At 33.6% G+C, this 23,531-nt stretch overlaps 1 protein-coding gene across 3 annotated transcripts in view; it reads left to right on the top strand.

Moving 5' to 3' along the window:
• The window catches only part of LOC120351166, an 82,026-nt gene that overhangs the window by 43,145 nt on the left and 15,350 nt on the right, over window positions 1-23,531 (top strand). The window contains exon 4 of one of the 3 annotated variants that reach the window (XM_039427443.1): window positions 19,131-19,149. The exons of the other annotated variants lie outside the window; for them this stretch is intronic. Coding sequence (XP_039283377.1) covers window positions 19,131-19,134 — 4 coding nt within the window. The 3' untranslated portion in view covers window positions 19,135-19,149. Of the gene's footprint in view, window positions 1-19,130; window positions 19,150-23,531 lie in introns of those variants that run through there. 3 annotated transcript variants of the gene reach the window in all.

A 23,531-nucleotide genomic window follows, 5' to 3' on the forward strand; every position in this document is an offset into this window, starting at 1 on the left:
ATTCACATCAAATTTGATGGAAAATAGAAATGAAGTAGCTCTGGCAGCCATGAGTCATCCCCTTCTGGATAGGAAAGTTGATTTTCAGGAATTAGAAGCCATACTAAAAAAAACTAAAAACAAAAAACTCCTGGCATCGATGGCTTGTCTTACGAATTCTATAAGTCTCTTCTATTTTCCTGGAAAAATTACATGGTAGAATTATTTAATTGCATACTGGATAAGGGTAGAATTCCAATAAGCTGGGCGGAGATGATTTTGTTCCTATTGTTTAAAAAAGGCGATAAACTGAACCCAAAGAATTACAGGGCAATAGCTATTTCAAACTGTCTGTTTAAATTTTTTACAAATTTGTTAACTGTGCGTTTATCAACCTGGGCAGAGTATTTCCATGTACTTGGCGAGAGTCAATCTGGCTTTCGTAGAGGTCGTGGTTGCATGGATAATATCTTTTCACTTTATTCTATTATTTATTACTATCTCGAATTGAAGCATCAACCCATGTATGGAATTTTCGTAGATTATGAAGCCGCGTTTGACTCCATTCCTCATTGTAAGCTGTGGCCCAGATTAAGTAATTTTGGAGTGAGCGGTAAATTTCTTTGTGTTCTTAAAGACATATATTCCAAAGCTAATAAAGAAAAAAACTGGCTTATACACGTACGGGATAGGAAAATTATGTTTCATGCATCATCACGCCTAAACTACTGGACTGAAATTAACTTGAAATTAGGCATATAATTAACCGAAGATGGTTTTAGGCCTCCTTCAAGCTCTTCAAGATTCTACTCGCTCATGTTTTCAATTAGTCAACTTTTAAAACAGACCCTTGCTGAGCACGGGTTACCTGCTAGTTAATGAATAATTCAAATCTTGATGAAAACTAGATAATGACCAGCCCCGTCCAGGTTATTGAATTATTTAAATATTTCTACAATTTTTTTTTTGTAATCAATTGCAGTTAAAATTCAAGGGCTTTTCATGTCCTCTACAGTTATTGACCCGTCGTAGTTATTGTCCAATTTGGACTTAAAATTTGGCTTACAAGTTCTTTGAAACAAGGCGCAGAAACATATGTGTAACGATTTTTGATAAGACCTCCGGTTATTCTGTAATTTGAAAAACCGCAGAACAACCTCCATCCAGAAAGTTACTTTTTTGTATCTAGCGCCGTTATTTTGCAAGATACAGCAATTTTTATTCTTTTCAAAATGAAAGATCATTGTATTTACAATATGGTAAGAGTAAATCTTTACCAAAATAAATATAAGTAAAAAAAATTGGCTCTCATTTTTTATAATAGAACTTGTGCCGCTCTAAAATGTGCTGTATTTATTAATTGTAGGAAAGCTCTCACTCGACTGCACAATTTTTTCCCTTTTCAACACGAATAGTTTCTGGAAAACTATTGGCTTTTGTTTTTCCTTTTATCGTAAACCCTTTTTTTCCAGATCGGAAACCGAGCTGTGAGCATTTAACATTCTGCATAGCATAACAAGCCATAACACATTAAAACCACTTTTCATTAAAACCATCATTAGCAACCTCCTTTCATTGACACCAACAAACCCATCTTATTTAGAATCATTTTCTTTCTCACTATCGTCTGTGAGACTAAATTGCCTACTGCATATTCCATTTTTCCGTCAGTTGACCAATATCTTATAATCAATTATTAAAAAAGTTGTAATATAGGTTAATATTGTAAATATTGAGACGATGTGAAGGTACTTCCTCGAAAGAAATTTATAATTCCGATGTCTCTGGAAACATTATCACTAGCATTTTCAATGGAAAAAATAATATATGACATTGCTAAATCTTGACAATATACTGTACTTTCATAATGGCCCTTTTCATTAATTTGAAAGTTGTATTCATGAGCGAGGTTTACTGTTCGCAGAACTAGTAGTTTTATCTTTCCCTAAGAAATAGAATCGGAGAAGCTAGAAGGGAAAAGTATTTCTTGGGTGGTGCAAGGCCAATCAGTTGATCAAGAAGAAGAAGAAGAAGAAGTAGGAAGGTTCTTTGCTGTCTTCATCAGTTCCTATTATTTTTCTCTTTCCTTCTCGGTCCCTCATTTTCTCTCTTCAGGCTTTCTTCGAATTTTGTGCTTTGGCAGTGATCAATGGCTTGTTCGTACTCCACCGTTTTGATTTATTTCTGCTCATTTCTTCTCCTTTTTCCTCCAAACCATTCATTTGATGGTTGTGTCTTTTGGAAATGTATCCATTCTGTCTTGTCAAAAATTCGTTTCTATCTTTGTTGTCGTGAGCAATCACCGCGAGCACGTTTCTCTTGAATAGGCCTTGAAATAGTAATATTTTCTTTGTCCTAGGCACTCTATAAATATTGTGTTTTCCAGTCTATTGAATTTTGCAAAATGGCATAGTGCCGGTTGCACAACAGCCGACTAAATTTCAACCGTCATTAATTCCACGAGAATCAATCATAGAAGCCGTCTTTCCAAAACCGTCTTCTCTGATGATGGGTTCTAGTGAAATTAATCACGGTTAAAATTTCACCGGCTGTTGTGCAACTGGGCCATACATTCAAATTTATTTACACTCAAAGTTGATGCAATATGGTTGAGACTTCAGTTATAATTCACAACTGATGTTTTGAATGCATTCATTGTTAGAAAAACTTGGAAATCACTAGATCAAAGAATCACAGAAATAAGTACGAAATCGATCAAAGATGAAAATAACTTCGGCTACCTCCATTATTGGTCTGAAAATGATTTCGTATAATTAAAAACCTAATTTAAAACTTTACGAACCAGATAAGATTTCATATAAGATTATAAATGATAATTTTGGTTTAATATTTCCTCATCTCATTCACTATTCTGCTATCCTGTAAAATTGTATGAAGTAAATTCCAATAACACTCTAGCTACAATGCAACAGAACCCAGTTCTTGGTAGGATAAGCTAGGTTAGTGATAAGCATGAACTGTGTAAAACATTGAGTTTGAAACTCAAGCTCAAAGTTTTAAGGGGCAACATTAAAACTTGGAGAAAAAATTGAAGAAAATATGAAAACACGTGCAGTTCGTGTATAATTCGTATGCTGTAGCCTACATTTTTCAGGTACAGTTTTGAAGGAGTACAAGGAACACTTCAAGTTTGAACTAGGATTCATTGCAATTCGATATTTCCCAAGTAATAATTGTAATCATAGTGTTTTCCGGGTCTACTAAGAATTGTAACTATAAAAAATCTTTTACAGGCCTACAATGAAAGTTTTTATATGCATATAATGCATTCCATCCTTTACAATAATAATTCAACATTTATTATAGTTTTTAGAGTTCATCAGCCATGCTCCTGATAACCTACAATTTAGTAGTATACCTGGAACAATAATCAGTATCTAAGCACAATAATCAATCACTGTGGTCCACGCAGATATTTCTCAGCGAAACCATCTTAGCAAGGCCTGAAAATGTACCTGATGTTTGCTGCAAACAACAGCTGGTTTCCCCTATTCCAGCCAGAAACCTGATAAATGCCTGAAAAAGGATCCGTCAACAGAAAAGCAGGTGTCACATTGAATATGGGCCAACCAACCCAAGCGTTGTCCACACTTTTGTTGGGTGCATTTCTATCTTGGCTGAGGCATATAAAAAGTAGAATTCCATTCAGAAAAGTTTGTGTTCACTCTTCTTTCTTTTGTGATTTTCAACAATTGATTTATTTCCAGCAAGTAGAAATTTTATAGGTGTTCTGCTTGAATGCAAACCAATATGCATTAAATCATTTGAGGAACATGTTTGCCAAAATTTGGTTTGGAATGCTATATTGCTTCTCACGGCAAGGCACTTACTTATAATACTCATACCAAAAATCGTATGTCCTATGAGACTCCTTTTTTCGTGGAATTGTTCAGATATCTTGTAAGCAGGGTTGGAAAGGGTATTATTGATGATTTTAAACTGTCATAGACTTATTTTTTTATCCAAACTCACATTTCATCTTTCCAATAAAGAGATTTCACGTTACCATTACACATATAGAATGTGTGAAAAATCTGTGAATTGTTAAATGATATGAATAAATAATGAAACATTTTGAATAGAGGTTATTTTCAACATTATGGGAAGTTGTTCATATTGAAGCATTTCTCTCATATACGAATCGCTTATTTGAGAAACAACAGATATCCATTTTTTGTCATTTTAATTTTTTTACTGAAATGCATTCTTCTAATTATATCGTTTCATAGAGAAACAACACTAATTCAATGTTTCCTTGGGCAACAGAAATGGCATTAAATATTCAGTTCATTTGAGAAACCACACATCTACAATACATGTGTGATTTCTGTAACCAAACTTTTATGATAATAAAGGTAATAGAAAATTGGAAGAGTGACTGAAGCCCCAAGAGGCTGAATCAAGTAGCAAAATATTTAAATTGATTAAGGTGAAAATCATGGACATTAAGTCAGTAAATCATTCTATTTAGCCAGTAAACAACTTATGATACATTTTTCAAGTTTGTGCATACATGTTTTATTCAATTTTCAATAAATAGTTCAAATAAAAAACTATTTATATCTTTTTATTATACCATTCTTCTTCATTTATTTGAGAAACCACACATGTTCTAATTTTAAAAATGGAATTGACATATTGAAGAAATAAATTGAGGAATCATCTCAGAATTAAGTTTTTCAATATGAAAAAATAAACCGAGATTGTACTGGTAGTTTAGTTGTAATCATGTTTTTCTCTGTTCCCGAAAAATATCATCATGTGGACTTGTGTTGTTTCTCAAATAAGCGATTCCTCAACTGTACATTAACAAACCACAACCACGTACACTTGAATGCTTCTGCTAAACAGTATAGGACAAGTGATTCGAGTGTTTTCACGTGAAATCCTTAAGGTAAACTCCTCAGAACTCTTCAGGTGAATTCCGTAGGAATGTTTGGATGAAAAAGACCACTGTTTAATAAAATTTATGTTTTTTAATTACGTATGTTTCAAATTATTTTTGTTTTTTCTACTTGAGATGGCCAAACGTCAGCTATACACTCTTAAGATTTAATTCAAGTTGAACATAGTTGATAGAGTTGAGTTGACTGATTAATAACCCTGTGACAGTTATTTAAAATTATCCATACTTTTCTGCCCATTCCTGTTTATGATCATCTTGCCTTAGATTGTCCATAGAGATCTCCGCCAAATTGATTACAAATGAGTTTGTTAGTTAATCTTCATTGCTAATTCTCTTTGTCTAGGCTTTTCTCACTTTTTTAAAGATATTTAATGCAGTTAACTCTTTCTCTCATTATTATGCTGGAAAGGCATAAGGCATATTCAGTGCTTATAATTCCCATGCAAAAATCTCATGTCCCCATCCTCAATGTCATACAATATTGACATTGAAAAAATTCAATTTTTTGAATCAGTTATATAAGTTAATATCATTTTTTTGGTATGATATGAATGTATATGAATTTTGCTCAGTCAAGCATCAATATGGTTTAGGATGTAGTCCGTGAAAACAATAATTAAAGGAAATACACATTATAATATATTGTCTTACATCTATGTGTAATCTCGAATACAAAAAGCTAATAAGTAATTATTAATCTCAATTTATAGTACATTAGAACTCCTTGTTTACCACTAATATGTTTTATTAACAATAATAATAAAGTAAAACCGTCATACTAACCGTTCATTTAAATGAATATTTAATTTGAATAAAATTATTTTAGAAAGAAAGAATTGAAATATTTTATTGGCTAAAAAATACAACTCAAGCTGCGTTTGCACCGGAATTAATAACACGAGTTATTAACAAATAGTTATTAACTTGACTGAATCGTCAAAAATTTCTCTGAACAAAAGTTAATATCTCGTGTTTTTGACAAAAAATTCCTTGTTATTAACAAGATCTTGTTACCAATATAATTGACTTCCATATGATTTCATTTAACGAGACTATTCATTATGATATAACAGCCGGAATAAAAAGCAAAAAATTGTTTTCAAATTTGAATTGAAACATGTGTGTGACCATTAAAATAATGATCTTCATCTGATCTAATGTAAATAAATTATAATGAGTTTACAACAGAGTTTAAAACAAAAGTTTTCAACATAAGTTAATAACATTTTTTTTGGCTGCTAGTTTTGTTTGCAGCTGTAGTTATTAGGGACCAGCTGTAGTTGTAGGGTAGGGATGCTGGGTGAGGGGTGTGAAATTTGTCTAAGCAAAAGAGTGGACTGTATAAAGGGGTGAATTTGTAGGTTATGAAATTTAGTAAAGTAATCAGAGACTAACAAAATCCACATATAAATTTGAAAGGAGGAAAGATGCAATGTGCTTACATAATATGTATTGAATGGAAGCAAATTGGCATGTACAGCAAATGGTAACTCAGGATTGAGATTGAAATAAAAAATACCAAATGAAAGGTTGAATATATAATCACAAGTTCAATTAAAATGTTTGTAGTGCAAATAATAACTAAAAGAGCTCTGAGAAATTTAGAATAGTTGATGATTAACCCAAAATTAAACAACAGGCTCGATGAATAATGAAAGTTACTAAATATTGAAAAATCATGATTAAAATGCTCAAATTGAAAAGTGCTCAAGTAACAAATACAAGAGTAATCAAAAATTGAATTTGTAATGAAAAGTTTTATAAGAAAAAAAGAAAGTTCAAAATCAAACAAATGATGAACGATTATCAAAGTTCTACAATTTAGAATGGATAAGCTGAACAAATAGAAGTCACAAAGTTAAGCTAATAATCGATACAAAGGACAAGATCTGCAAAGGTGCAAGGATCAAGAGACTGAACTGACACAAAGGAAACTAAATAAAAATACAATATTAGTGGAATACAAGTAAAAGAATGGTTCTAATTGCTTGCTTGAATTTAAATAATGACAAGATAACGGAGTGATGTTTAAACACTTTCAATACTTTGGAATATTTTAAGATTGATTTACAATAAAACAATATGAATTTGAAATCATGAGATTAAATGGGTACTTTATAGATAACCAAAATAATTGAATGAGTTTGAGACTGTTTAAACTTTTAGAAATCAAAATGAAAATACATTAATATGTGAATTAATCTTTATAGATAACCAAAATAATTGAATGAGTTTGAGACTGTTTAAACTTTTAGAAATCAAAATGAAAATACATTAATATGTGAATTAATAATTGAAAAACAAATAACAATTATTCAAAATGAAGGTTACTAATTATTGTCAATTTTGAAACCAAAAGGATACAATCACCAATGGAAGATGAAAGCTTTAAAATTAGTGGAAAACACTCAATTAAAAAGATTCACTGAATATTGAGATAATATTAAATATAAGATTCACTGATAAATTAAGACAAGTCTGGGAAGATAGAGCAAATGTACTTTCAACTCAAAATATCCAATTTAGAAGAGATAGCACAAGATCTATAACCAAAGTGGATATTTTGCTACAGTTGACGTGATGTGAGAATATTAATAATGTTAAATATAGGACTTAGCTCAGAAAATTTGAAGCAACAGCAGGTGGAGACGAGCACCAGCGTGTCCACGCAGGTGGTGCAGATCAGGATGAGAACCTCAAACCAAGATTCTGGAGACCAGCAGGAATCCAGGACGACTCTAGGCTGACAACAGTGAACCCCTCACTGTTATAAGAAACCGATGAAACTCCGACGAGGACACTCCAAAGGCGATGGCGAGATTGAATCCGAACGTACGGTAGTAGCGTTACCAGATACAAGACGATGTGAAAGAAGAAATTGATTCTTCAATGAGTAGCATTGCAAAAAATCCAAAATTGCAAGCTAGATGCGAGATCCAAATCATAAGATGAATTTGGATTGAACACTGAATGAATGAAGAGGTTTCAACACTGAAGAATAGTTTCATGTACACTGCAAAGTTGTGACGCACATGAAAACTTGGAATGGAGATAAATCAAAAACTAATGAATCAATTTTGAAACGGTGAACGGCGAGATGTATAGCGCAGATTGATCTGTCGAAATCAATGCTAACAGTGACCATACTTCATAGAAATACTTGAAGTTTTGAAAAAAAAAATTGGGACTACAAAGAGTTAGTGCACAAGAGACAGGAACAAGCCGGAAGAACGAAGTAACGTTAGGCTCGGAACCAAAAAGGCAACAAAAGGAAATGACTAAGTGACTCAAACTACTGTCAACACGTAACTGACGATCACACTAATATAATGAGAGAAAATCTATTTGAAAAATATAATTGAAAATGATTACAAAAAGTGAATATAGATTATTTATTTATAAGAATAGACAAAATTGAGACAAAAACGAAACTACAAGCGGCCATGAATTCTCAACTGCGATACAAAAGGCAGTGAGTTGCAGACATTAAAACAAAATGACAGCTGATAGAAAACAACATCGTCTATTAGCCTAAAAACAAAATAAACAGGTAACCTAAAAAGTGGAAAACGGTAAGTGAGATTTAACAAGGGGGTTGCGGGGAAGATAGTAACCTGTTATTAACAAAAGTTACCGACTCTCGATGGCTAACATAAATCTTGTTAATAACAAGCAATTTTCTGTTGAAAACACGAGTTATCAACTTTTTTCAAGATAATTTTTTGTCGATTCAGTCAAGTTGACAACTTTTTATTAATAACTCATGTTATCAACTTCGGTGTAAACGCAACTCAACATGATGTCATTAACTTGTGTTATTAACTCCGGTGTAAACGCAGCTTTAGAAATCTATATAAATAAAAATCGAGCCTCAAATTTTGACATTCAATAACTTTTTTATGTGTGCTCCGAATTTGATGATTTTTTTAGTTTTGTTTGTTATGTTCAGGACCAGGTTTATGGCCTATCAAATTTGTAATTCGACTTCAGGACTCTTTCCTACAGTCCTTCAAAGTTCGCATGTAATCCTTATGGGAGAATATTTGTGAGCTGGCCACACACACAAATAAAAATCAGCTGTTATAATCATTGCGTCATCCAACAGCCGTCGGTCGATCTGTTTTTTTTTTCAATTCTCTTTCTACTAATTCACAAAATTTAAATTCTTAATAATGCCGCGGTACGAACGACGTCCAAACTTGGGTCGTTGAACTCGAAATGCTGTAAATTTAGAATATGCACGGGAAAATCAGCAGCAAGGAGATATACCATCCAATTCCCGGCAAGCAGCATTCAACTATAACTAAAAATACAAACTGCTGCACAACTAACTGAGCACATAAGAAGTCCATAAATGTAAATACTGATTGTTGGATAATTTTCATAAAAATATAGTGCATCATATTAAGCTAAGGCTAAGCACACCTGAGGAGGCGCGGCTTGGTGATACAAAGTGTTGATCTTATTGAGATTGTCTTATCACACCGTTCCACGCCATGCCCGATTCAGCGTGTGTGAGTTCTTCCATTCAAACCAATAAGCAAGAAGCACCTGGATGCAAAATGCGGCATCGCGCCTCCTCAGATGTGCATCCAGCTAAAGTTTGTCATGAGATCCATTAACTATTTGGCGGTACGAAGTTCGCCGGTCCAGCTAGTACATAATAAAAGCAATACTAATTTGACAACATGGGAAAAAATACTATTACAAAATAAAATGAAATGCTAATTGAGTATTTGCATTATATTATTCATTAGGCCTATATTGTTTCGAAAACAAAGTATGAACAAGAGGCTAATAAATTATAATACTGTATGTTGGTCAACCTCCTTTGGGTGATATTTTTGCTGGAGATGAGAGATAGGAGCGGGTAGATGCATACTGAAACATAACACAAACATATCTTGGTGCTCGAGTAACTTCCAACGCTGATCACTATACAGTAGAAGCTCTCTTAACCGACCTCGGATCAACCGCCTGTCGGATTAACCGACCGTTTACAGGAATATACAAACTTCCGCTGCTGCTGCGATAACGATCCAAAAATAACTTTCATGTTCCAACAGGTCGAACATATGATTCCGTAGCAAGTCAAAATTCAGTCAGTTGCGGGCAGTTTCTAGTGTGCTAACTGTGTTTGCAAACTTTGATATTTAACAGTTTTTGATACCGTAATTGTTTATGTAATTGACTTTGTTAGTGTAAAGAACAGTAGTGTAAAATGAGTGGTGTTAAACGTAAGAGACTGGTTGTGACGATGGAACAAAAACTAAAAGCAATAGAACGGCTTAATAAAGGGGAATCTGTTAAAAGCATTAGCGATGAACTCGGTGTCGGTGTTACAACGGTCAAGGACTAGAAGCGTAATAAAAAATCCATTCAGGACTACTGCACCCAAATTGAATCCGAGAAAATCTTAACCTCTCTTTGCACTTTAAAGAAACCTACAAACGAGATTGTTGACGATGCATTATGGCTGTGGTTTACTCAAGAGCGGCGGAAAGGTACACCGATTAGTGGGCCAATTTTGAAGGAAAATGCGATGGCGTTACACGCTAAAATTGAAAACTGCGGGACTTTCACGGCGAGTGACGGTTGGCTAGCACGATGGAAGAAACGTCATGGTATCCATTTTCTGAGTATATGCGGTGAAAAACTGTCAGCCGACCCAGGTGCATCTGCAGGAACAGTTTTTAAAAGTTTTTTTCACGTGTTTGAATGATTTTAACACCTAATACGACTATTTACAATATTATTCGGTTTAACCGACCTTTTTCGTTATCCGACCACGGTCCGGTCCCGTAGGGGTCGGTTAAGAGAGCTTCTACTGTACTTAAATTAAGGGGCGGTTTCCGAGCTTGGGATCTGTAAGTTCTGGACTTACAGATTCCAGGACTAAAATAAGTGCTCGGGTCTAAATCGACTTTCTGAGTCACGGGCTTATCTTCTAAACTACGGGGTCTATTAGGTTCTCGACTTATATTTGAGTCCAGGACTTGAAGCAAAAATTATGAGGGAAATTCTCAATATTTTGTTGTTGTATTGTTGGCACTATATTCTATAGCAGAACAGCTGATTGAAGCGGGCTAATTCAAATGAAAATGTGAACTCTCCAAACTATTTTGTAGCAAATTTTTTGTGAAAATACGTTTTGATTTCTGTGCAGGCCTATTCAAAGTAAAACCTAACCTTTTGAAACATGAATGAATAAACATTTCATTTTCGTTATGCTATTATTGATCATTGATCCTAACCAGTGATTTTGGAATAAAACTTTTAGTAGGCGATTGTGTTGAAAACGTATTTGTTTTGAAAAAAACTGGAATAATAATTTATTATTGTTATATTTTTATTATTAATATGCTAAATATGACATTGATTAATAACATTCAAATTGGAAGATAAAATTTCAAGGCAATCCTTGTATTATTTTTCTTGAACATTTTTAGGTTATGTCACCATCATAAAAAAGGTCAGTTTTCTACGTATAATTCTGATAGAACTTTATTCCAAAATAGACTCGCAAACTAAAAATTATGATTTTAGATTTACTAATCCAAATAATTTAGGTATTCCAAGACATCTATTTGGCTATTCATCTACTCCAAAACAATAACTGAGATGTGTTTGCTCAGGTTAGGTCCAAAACTTAATTTTAAAACCTACCTCAGTCGAGGGTTTAAAATCACTCTGTTTTAAGTTCTGGACTGAATGATCTTTGGTAAATCCTTCACTCGGAAAGAGGGCAGAATGTAATCCAAGTCCTGGACTTTTAAGCTCTTTACTAGGCACGTACTGCATTTATCAAATTGAAGATTTTACTGGCATCAAGAGATATAAAAATGGATCTCCGAATTCGTCTCGTGTTTGCAGTTCTATTATATGGTATGGAAACATGAACCTTGACTAAATTGAAAAGAAAATTCAAGCCTTTGAGTTTTGGACCTACCGCAGATTGCTGAGAATCTCATATACAGACCATGTACAAATGGAGAGGTACTCGGAAAAATGGATCAGTGAGCAGAAGACGAGAATATCTTGTTTGAGCAACTTGAGGGATTGGTTCCAATGTAAATCTAACGACCTATTCAGAGCAGCTGAATAGGTTTTGGATAAACCAATTTTGGAATTGGCTATGAATAATTTAAAATAAAAACCGCCATCATGATAGCCGACCTCCGCCACGGAGACGGTACATGAAGAAGAAGAAGAAGATGTAGGTCAAGTACTATTCTTAGAATATCGTTTTTGCATGTTGCAATTGATAAAATGTATTGAATTAAATCTTGGTCTCATTCACTTCAGATTACATAGTTTACAGTCTCCCATGAACTCGCACACATAAACTTATCTCCTTTATATTTTCTGTCGTTTTCATTGTAGCAATATTGTTTGTTGGAATCTTTGCTCAACCATCAACGACTTTTCTCTGTCTGAGTTCTATGCTTTTTCCTAGAAGAACGAGAATGGGGATCCCTTTTTTCTCTTATCCCTCAATGCTTCAAAGTACAATTCCCTTTTGGTCCCTTTCGGGTTTCTAGCCCTACCTGCTTTCTGCTGTTCTTGTCTTCTTTTCTTTCGTCCACACTTATCTTCTTCCACTGCAGGTTGATAATAATGCACCAAGTTTCTCAAGCCTCATTGATGATGTCCATTATGGCGATGGTTGGTTATACAGAACCCTGTTTCTACAGAATTGCTGTATATCTATACACTTGTATAGAATGACTGGCCATTGCCTGAGGAATGCGTGCGTGCTGGGGTGTGATGGGTGGAATGGAGGGTGGCTTGTTTTCAAGAAAAAGAAACTCCATGGAAAGAGGAATTAGAGGAGTGAGAGGAGGGGAAAACGTGTAGGTGAGAAAGAAAATTACCTGTCATCGGGACAATCTTTTGATCTATAACCCATTCTTCGTTTCATCTTGTTCTCTTGTTAGAAGATTCTTTGAAAATCAAGGTATTGGAAATTGAGGATTTCAATGTTGTTTTAATGCAAAGATCTATGTGTTTTAATTAGATGCTCTTTCATTTAATTAATTTCAACCCATTATTCTTGATCTCTACCAACAATTTCATGATTAAAGTGATTGAGAGAGTGTAAGCTATTTCTCTAGAATTTGGTATTTCTCCCCCGAATTTACATTCTGTTTTGATACCGTGAATAACACTCCAATAAAACAATTAAAACATTAAAAAAACATGCTTACTGAAAACAAGATACCAAACACCTGGAGACTTTAACCGAACACAAGTACACACTATTGTATGTTGAAAGTTTCACAAAATCAAATAAAATTGAGTTGCATAAGACTTGGCTCTACATAAAACATTGAGATTGACAATATGAAGATGAATTGAATCAACGATGATACCAGACGCAAACCAAATAGGATATCAAGGAAAGTGAGACAATATAGTTTAGATGTTGATTTTAGTAGGTGGCACACGGACAGAAGTTACATTGCATTTTTATTGGGAAAATAATCTTTATACTGTTGCAGCCCAAAGGAAATGTAAAAAAATGGAAGATACATAATGCAACGTATAAAAATAGAGTGTAAAAATGTAGTATAAATCACAAATCTAAGAGAAGATTCATTTTTGTTCTATATACTCTCCGTATGTTATTCCAAATCTTTGTATATCCATGGTAGAAATTATTTCTATATTGTGGCTTTTACAAAGCCAAGAAATGAACAAAAAGAAGAAATGAGTGTAGAAAAGTGGAAGAAATGAGTGGGATTCATTCACCTGAAACTGTCAGCATTTCTTTAAATAAAATTAACGCTTCCCATTCATCCAACGCTGACAGTTTGATGTGAATGTGGCCATTATATCCCTGAACAAAGGGCAAGCCAGCGTTGAGCTTGTTTACTGAATGCTGGTCCCTTCCAACTCCAACATGGGACCTTGGAGCTTCCTGTCCACAGTCCCTTTTTGAGTTTTTTCCCCCTTTCCCCCACCCTACCGTTTAGTACTTGGCTCCAGCAAGTTGTTCTTAACAGTCAGTCAGTATTGGTTTGGTTCCCCTGTTGGCTGGAGCTGGAGAAGGGTTCGAGTCCTAAGGCTAGGTCTGGCTCTCTTGGAGGATGAACCTCGACTCCACCCCCACCTCTGCCGCCCTCGATAAGTCAATCAGGTGATTGCAGCCACCTAGAAAATTGTTCTGTCAAGTTGTTTGCTTGCTAAATAAAATTTTAATACTATTGATGTTGATTCTATGTTATAGCACTGGTTGTTGTTCATCTGTTTAGAATTTGTTGCTGTACTTCTGCAATAATCCGCTGTTGATAATTGAACATTGATTGTTAATTTGAAATTTGTTCTGTTGAACTCAAACTTGGATATTTTTTTTACTTTCTGTAGAAAAATGAAGAATGTTGATAACTAGATTTAAATTAAGGGGCGCTATTTTATTAGTTCCATTGAGTATCTTTTACATCTTTTTCTTCTTTCACTGTTTCTATTAGCTTATTTTTTGCACGTTTGCAAATAGGTTGTACAGTCTTATAACTGTATATTGTTGAATGGGCGGGCGGGCATTCAGGGCCAGGGCCTGGCTACACAGAGAGCGATCTGCAATCCAGTGCAATTTGTTGCATATATATTGATGGCATATCTTAGATATAGAAACCTTCAGGTTCGGAGCTCCTATACAGTGAGCTTTTACGGCTTGATGAGCGTCTGTGAGGCGAGCGGACCCTTATAGTGCATTTCATTGCTAAAGACCTGAGGTTAGCTGGTACTATGCACCAACTGAGTCCTTTGGCCATTAAATGCACTATTGTGCTCTTTTATAAACACATTTATTATTTTTTTTGCAAAATTGCTCTTCATGCAAGTTTGTCTTTTAGCTCATGCTTATTTTTAGCTTTGACGTTGAGTGGTTGGTAAAGAGGACTCTTCTTAGTCCTAACTTCGCTCAATAAAGAATTTTTTTTTCTTTTCTTATCATCAATATACATTCCATTCCATTTCCATTCATCGATATAGATATAGATAAAATGTCTTATGAAGAGGATTTGAGCTGTTTATCAGTGTTCAAATTTGTTTGTTGACCTTCTCATCTAATTTAGTTTTTAAAATTTCATGATTCAGTGCAATAAACAAATTGTTGGATTGTTTGTCCTATCCTAGTATGTCTCATTTTATGTTGAATGTCGTTCACATTCAATGAACCGTACACAATACGGATTGCTCAATATTTACATTAGTCTAGTCACTATATACATTGGTGCATGCAATTTATATTGTAGTTCTGATTTTCTAATATATTATTTGGGTACATTAGAGAAGTCCAGAACCAATTCCTTCATGAAAAATTTCCTTGTGCTAGATACAAGTTGGCTCAAAAACCTCGTATTTTCGGCTCATTTTCCAGTTTTCAGCTATTCTGTCAAATACGTAATCGGACAGAAAAATTTGCTCCTGCCTTTTTTTAGATCATAGAATTCTGAATAAAATGAGATCATTCGGAACTCTCTATTTCCAATTAGTACTGAGTTATGATTTTTCAAAAATGAGTGAAATTTGAAGAAAAAAATCAATTTTGATGAATTTTAGTTTTTGATCAACAATATCTTCCGATTGTTACCTTTTAGATGTATGATTCAAAATCCCTCTGGGCGTATTTTTGTGCTCTACAATCTGACATCAGGTAGAGCGCTCTATCTCATATAGATTTCCAGGTACACCTGACAACAATACTCCTTGTATTGTGAAAAACACCTAATTTTCAGCTTCAATCATCATCACCAACTACATTGTCCTCACATTGATATTTCGCACAATGACATAGGTTCATGAGAACCTATGTAAGTTATGTTCTATGAGAATCACCCGTTAGATGCACTCCATTTCAGTATTTCCTAGTAAAGAGGCGCGCTTAAGGACACCTCAAGGATCAAAATATCAAACACTTATAACTTACGACACAATGCTCAAATATTATCCTACTACACTTCATTCTTCTCGGCTCGCCAAGGGGGTCCAAAATCATAAGTCAAATTCTTTCGAAAAATGGAAAATATATTGTTGAGTGTACTTAAACCCATATTCCAATACACAAAAAATGACCAATATCTATATTCAAAGCTGCATGTCTTGTGAAAAACTACTGATAAAATTTCCAAATCTCGTGAGAGTGTTAAAATTTTCCCCCTCTACCCACTCCAATAAATAATACTTCCGATTGTAATACAATTCGAAAGCTATAGGAGATTTTAAAAATGGCGATTTCAGTTTTTATATTGTTTTCGTGATTTTACTGTTGATCAAGAGTTTCTAAAACGAGTCTGATACATCATAGAAACTCACGATTGATTCCAAATTGTAGATAAATTCATCTTCTACGAGCTCAGTTGCCTAAAATCCATCTTGAATCACTTTTCCTTATCATTGAACTGCCAAAACCGTTGAAATGCGAAAATTATCCACAATTTCCGGATTTTCTTCAACAATCAAATCTCACTTTACGAAGATATCTTTTTCATGAATCGTTTACAGCAAATGAAAGATTAAATTCTATTGTACATTTCAAGATCAAGTGATGATTTTTATAATGAGGGGTTACCGAGATACATAGCTTTGAATATAGAAATTTGCCATTTTTTGTGTATAGGGATATGGGCTTGAGCACATTTAACAATAAATTTTCCATTTTTCGACCGAATTTCACTAGGAAATACTGAAATGACGTGCATCTAACGGTGATTCTCATAGAACATAATATCATGAACCTATGTCATTGTGCGAAATATCAATGTGAGGACAATGTAGTTGGTGATGATGGTTGAAGCTGAAAATTAGGTGTTTTTTACAATACAAGGAGCATTGTTGTCAGGTGTACCTGGAAATCTATATGAGATAGAGCGCTCTACCAGATCTCAGATTGTAGAGCACAAAAATACGCCCAGAGGGATTTTTAATCATACATCTAAATGGTAACAATCGGAAGAAGATATTGTTGATCAAAAACTGAAATTTATCAAAATTGATTTTTTTTCTTCAAATTCCACTCTTTTTTGAAAAATCATAACTCAGTACTAATTATTGGAGATAGATAGTTTCGAATGATCTCATTTCATTCTGTTTTAGAAAACAGTAAAATGTATTTAACTGATTACGGATTGCCACAAGGGACCTTACTCTCACGAATTCTGTTCCTGATTTACGTGAACGATATACTGAAATTAAAAATTGATGATTGTGAAGTAATAATGATATAATCAAAAGTAGTGAATTGGGGTTAAACGAAATAAAATCCTTTCTACATAGACACACTTCAACACTAAATTCTAAAAAAGCCTCTTCATTACTTTCTCACCCAACTTTGCAGGACAACCTGATAGAAACAAGACTTTACGTATCCATTCATCATCATGCAATAGAGATAATATTTGTAATTGTCCAAAAATAATAAATGCGAAAAGAAGTAAATGTTTAGGCATAATGTTGGACCCTCACTTGAGATGGGGTGCACAGATAAATAATTTATGTAATCGGCTCAAGTTTCTTATTTACAAGTTTCATAGTATCAGTAAACTGAAAAATCTAGAACTTGCAAAAATGATTTATTATGCCTACGCACAAAGTGTCCTGCAGTATGGCATCAAAGCCTGGGGTGGAGCTTTGAACGCGCATTTGAATAAATTATACGTTGTTCAAAAATATCTCATTAAAGCCATATTAGGTAAACCAAGGCGTGATCCTAGCAATTTGAATAAATTATACATTGTTCAAAAATATCTCATTAAAGCCGTATTGGGTAAACCAAGGCGTTATCCTAGCAATTCTATGAGTTTGGTGTACTCACAATAAAACAGTTGTACATTAAAAATATATTATTCTTTATATGAATAGATATAAAGATAACTTCCAACTACGAAGAACACACTACAGTTTAAGAGAAACATCCATAACGTTTTCAGCTGCTAGATCTAGACTGTTGGTTTGCGATAGACAACTCAGTTTCATAGCCAATAGATTGGTTAACTACATTCCAACTAAATTCATTCTTCATTTCATTCCTTTTTATTTTTTCTCTGTTTTTGGTCATTCCATCTCATTATTTCTCTTTTGAGCATTCCTTTCAACTATCTTCATTGAGCTTTATCATAATTACAAATAATAAAATATTCCTATTATTAAGATGCACTAGATAAGTTTATTTTCAACTTACCTGCGCTCAGGCTTATGCCTTAACAGGTTTTTTCCCTGTATTGTATTAAGTGTATTATTTTGTATACAATATTGCATAATAGTATGTTATTATTCAATTGTATTTTTGTCTTGAAAATGGAAAATAAATTTGATTTGATTCAGAATTTTATGATCTAAAAAAAGGCAGGAGCAAATTTTTCTGTCCGATTACGATATTTGACAGAATAGCTGAAAACTGGAAAATGAGCCGAAAATACGAGGTTTTTGGGCCAACCTGTATCTAGCACACGGAAATTTTGCATGAAGAAATTGGTTCTGGACTTCTCTTATGTACCCAAATAATATATTAGAAAATCAGAACTACAATATAAATTGCAAGCTCACCCCTTTTTATGGCTATATTGACTGGACTACATCTTTATTTGTACTGTACAGTTTATTGCTACTGTGACTCAAATTGTCCATTTCAAATAATATTTAAACACGTATTTATTACTATTAATTGACAATTGAACTTTTTAGTATCTACATATTATTATTTGAGATACTTAAGGGATAAGAAAGGAAAAAGAAGGAATATCACAAATTTTCAAAAACTGAATTTCAACGCCATTTTTTAAGCATTGAAGAACGCTACATGTGTAGTTTAAATGCGCATAAAACAATTCATGTCCCGAGAGTTATAGCATTAAAAAAATAATATTGCGACCAAGTTAAATAAGATAGGGATATCCATAACACTCCTGAGTAATTTTGTTTTTATCACATTCTTTTTTCTTTTCACTGACGTCTTACAAAATATTTGATTTCATTTTACAATATAATAGTATTCAAGCATTTGTGACGTTCTGTTCTGCACTTTAGCACAGATCTAGAACAATCGACTGGTCTATAATCTGTGACTGTACCAGTTAACGTCAGGTTTAAAATGTTTACTTTTTAAACTAGATTTTGATGATACGAATAGGTATCAGTAAGATATAAATTCATGTTTACCATACTTAGCTCTTTATTTGATATGTTCAAGTTTCATTTTTTTAAGATTTGTTAATTTTTGTCACAGGTGAGTCTGAATTCATATCATACTAGGAAACAGGTAATTTTTTATTCAGATTATTAAAATTCACGTTCAATTGAAGTTTGATAAACTATTTGAGGCAGGTAAAGTTAGTTGGTAGATAGTAGATACAGAGCAGCGTTAGTACACAAAGGACAGAGCTATGGTTCAATTTGCTAACTTCAATCCCAGTTAATGGCTGCTATTTCTCTTTAAAGCTGATACAAGCTTCGTTTACATTTTATATTTCATTATTCATCTGTATTTTCACAACATGGCAAAGCGCTGTCTGGGGGAACACAAATAAATATTCGAATAATGTAGAAATTGTGGATTTTACTTGTTTCAAGAGTTCAAATTGAGTGTGATTAGAAATTGAATTGCTGAACTAAGTAGTATCACAGATAATTAAGCCTGTCTTGTATCTAGTAGTATCTGTACTGTCAGGCACCTTGCAGTAGCTGCAAGTATTCTAACCTCAATGTCCGTCAACATCCAATAAAATTATTTGAATCGCATTTGTTCATTCATACAATTACAAATATTCAATTACAGTATGATAAACAACAGTATGTGCCCCTAAACTGTACTTCTACCAGTTTTTAAACAGTAAGGCGCTTCAAAAAATAGGTTATACAGAGTGATTCATAATTATGGTAAAATAATTTAATACGTGATAGTAGAGGTAAAAATAAGAAAAAACGTTCTTATAAACATATATCTATAAATGCTTCATTAGCGAGCTATACAGAGTGAAAGATTTTGCCCGGAATTCAGTTCCTCTGGTGAAATACACCGATGCTGAATTGTTTGGGGACTAATTTTTGAAAAAATTATGCTGGAAATGTATGGAAAAATATCTGAAAAATTGAATAAAACTAGTCTGGAAGCTGTAGTGTGAGTAAGTTTTGAGAAAAAAGTTGAAATATGCAAAAAATCTAAGTAGAAAAACACAGACTTCTATGTTTGATGCCCAATAACTTTCTTTAATGACCAGTAAACAAATCATTTTTCGCAATAAAAATTGTAGAGAATTTAATTCTGAAAAGAATGATGTAAGCTGTGTAAAATAAATTTAAATAAAAGTTGAATAAAATGTATTCTTATGTAGTACATTACACCACAAAAATTTGCTGTTTTGTGAGGAGAGTACTAATAACTCATAAGTTGTAGCTGATTGCAAATAAAATATTCGGTTTTTTATGAAAAGTTTTTTTTATATGAAAGTAGCATATCTAAATGACATTAAACTTATACCAAAAGACTAGTAGATTATGCCATTAAGACTGGGAGGAAGCTCGAACAGAAGTAGATGATATCCTATGATTCCTGCCCAAATGTTTACTGAAAACTGATGTTGTGGAAGCATTAGGATTGATGGCATGAGGATTCTCAGCTGCCCAAATATGTTAGTTGTGGACGTTAACGATTGCTGTTCTTGTCAAGTGTGCCTCGTCGGTAAATAAAACGGTTGTTAAAAAGTTTGGGTAAACAAGTTTTACTAAAAACCATCGGCAAATACCAGCACGGGGAATACAGTCTTGTGGCAATAGAGTATGAATTTTCTGGAGGTGGTATGGATGTAATTGTTGCTCTTTTAGTATCCTCCAAATAATAGATTAATTGACATTAAACTGCACTGACAATTCTCTTGTGCTCTTCTCTGGATGTTCATAAATTTCATTAAGAACTTGTTCTTCTAACCCAACAGTCATAGAAGATCGGGGTCTGCCTGCATAAATGTGCTCTTTGGATATCAAAGAATCTGTTTCAGACAGACTTTGATGAATAGTGGCAAAAAACCTTGAACTTGGACATACTCGGTTAGGAAAGTTCTCTTGATACAAACGTCTTGCTCCAGTACTATTACAGTAGTGTCCCATTCCATACATTAAATGCATGTCAGCTAATTCAGAGTATGAATAATGTCTAAAATTACCTGCCATTTTTTAAAAAGTTAACACTTAACACAAAAGCAAAGTGAAATGGTTACAAATAACTGGTTAATAGATTAAACAAAACACACAGCGCAGCTACAGTAGGCCTAAACTTACAGTTTGTTTTTTTGTTCAACAGTGAGCTAAAATATTTCTGAAAATAATTTTCAGCTGATAATTTCTTTTAAATATTTTCTTATTTAAAACAAAATAAATCAGCTGTTTTGGAACAGCTGTTATTAAAATCCATGTTTCATTTGCAATCAGTTACAAGCTATGAGTTATTAGTTCTCTCCTCATAAAACAGCAAATTTTTGTGGTGTAATGTACTACATAAGAATACATTTTATTCAACTTTTATTTAAATTTATTTTACACAGCTTGCATCATTCTTTTCAGAATTAAATTCTCTACAATTTTTATTGCGAAAAATGATTTGTTTACTGGTCATTAAAGAAAGTTATTGGGCATCAAACGTAGAAGTCTGTGTTTTTCTACTTAGAGTTTTTGCATATTTCAACTTTTTTCTCAAAAACTACTCACACTACAGCTTCCAGACTAGTTTTATTCAATTTTTCAGATATTTTTCCATACATTTCCAGCATAAGTTTTTCAAAAACTAGTCCCAAACAATTCAGCATCGGTGTATTTCACCAGAGGAACTGAATTCCGGGCGAAATCTTTCACTCTGTATAGCTCGCTAATGAAGTGTTTATGGATATATGTTTATAAGAACTTTTCTTTTTATTTTTACCTCTACTATCACGTATTAAATTATTTTACCATAATTATGAATCATCCTGTATATGTTCACTTGTTAATTATTATCAAAGTCCAATTTTCAGTCCATTTTGTATAGAACTTCAAACAACAACTTCTATAATTTTGTTAAAGTTTAATATTGTAACTAGTGTTAACATTAATTTTGTATCCACCCCTTGTGGTTTGTGTAGCCTGTCATATGTCGTGTGTCATCTTTATTTCTCATCATTTGATTGATAAATCGCTGTCGCTCACCTTTCTTCCCTATCCATTGGCGCCATTCAAGTGTGAGAACCTCTTCAATCGAATTCTGGAAAAAGACCTGTGGGTGCTCTTTCTTTTTTCACCCTCTCTCACTCTTCTGTCTATCCATCTTGCTCTCTGAAATTGAGAAAGAAGAGAAAGATACTATAGTCCGAGTTGTTTGTGTGTGGGATGAAGACAGAGCCGACCTTGTTGCATTCCCCTCGTCTATGCATTATCCTTCCCCGCCCATTACATGATGTCCTTTTATTTCCTTCTTCTACTCCTCCTACTTCTTCCTTCTCAATCTGATCCTTTCCACTCCACCACACCTGTTGCTCCTGCGGTTGTTTATCCTCCACAGGTCCTTACACCCTATCCTTCTTCCTTTTCTGCCTGTTCTCCATCTTTGTCGCACTTGGAATTCCAATTCATCCTTTGTCCATGTTATGAGTGTTGAGCTCTACTCTTCTTCGAGATACAGCCCAGAGATGTGGTCTCTCATCTATTTGCCACTTATTGAAGTCGTGCGTCTTGACGTTTACAACCTGATAAATAGTTTGTAATTGACAATTATTAACATGGTTGAATAAATGAGGCATCCATTTAAATTTGACCAATTTGGATGTTTAATGATTGAAGCGTCGATTTAAATTTGACTAATTATTTTGGACAGCAAAATACAAATTAATTGTGCGAACAATTTTCCTATTCTTCAGGTGCTCATCATTTTGTTAGTGCCATTAGTTTTTACTTGTAATTCTATTCCATTTCTTATCAAATGTAACAGGGTACGTTTTAAAACAAATTTCTGCAATTAAATGTTATTACATGAATAAATTCAGTCTAATCACGTCTAAAATTTCTAGGATAACTAGGAACATCTAGGCCTACCACTATTGTTGAAAGTGTTTGCTGCATTACATTGCAGTATAAATTTATGAATCTATTCAAATTCCATATTCAACTTATTTTTAGCTATAATTTATTTGTCTAATCATATTCATGCCCGGTTTCTCAGTCGTTCAATAAACAACGCTACAGCTATTGATTCAATAACTTTATGTATTCAATACATTTTTATTGGTTTCTTGAAAATACTTATACAATCCATAGCTATGGACCGATTTATCTGTTTAATGAATCTGGCAACATGGCATGCTCCCAAACCGGCCACTTTCGTAAACAGACTTGGTGCTGGTTGCATAAAAAGATTTAATGTTAATCTTGATTAATCCCACGAGAACCAATCAGAGAAGCCGTCTTATCGAAAAGGCCTTCTCTGATTGGTTCCCGTGAAATTAATCACGGTTAAAATTTAACCAGCTTTTATGCAACCGGGCCTTGATGTTATGGTAACCAACCAAATCTTGGTTGTTTATTTATTGCTTTTTCCATGTTGTGAGATAGGTTATATCCTACGGTACTGACATCTTTTGGCTGATGTCTACAAAACAAGATGGCT

This window comes from Nilaparvata lugens, chromosome 4 (assembly GCF_014356525.2).
Source record: "Nilaparvata lugens isolate BPH chromosome 4, ASM1435652v1, whole genome shotgun sequence".
Classification (NCBI taxonomy): Eukaryota; Metazoa; Arthropoda; class Insecta; order Hemiptera; family Delphacidae; genus Nilaparvata; species Nilaparvata lugens.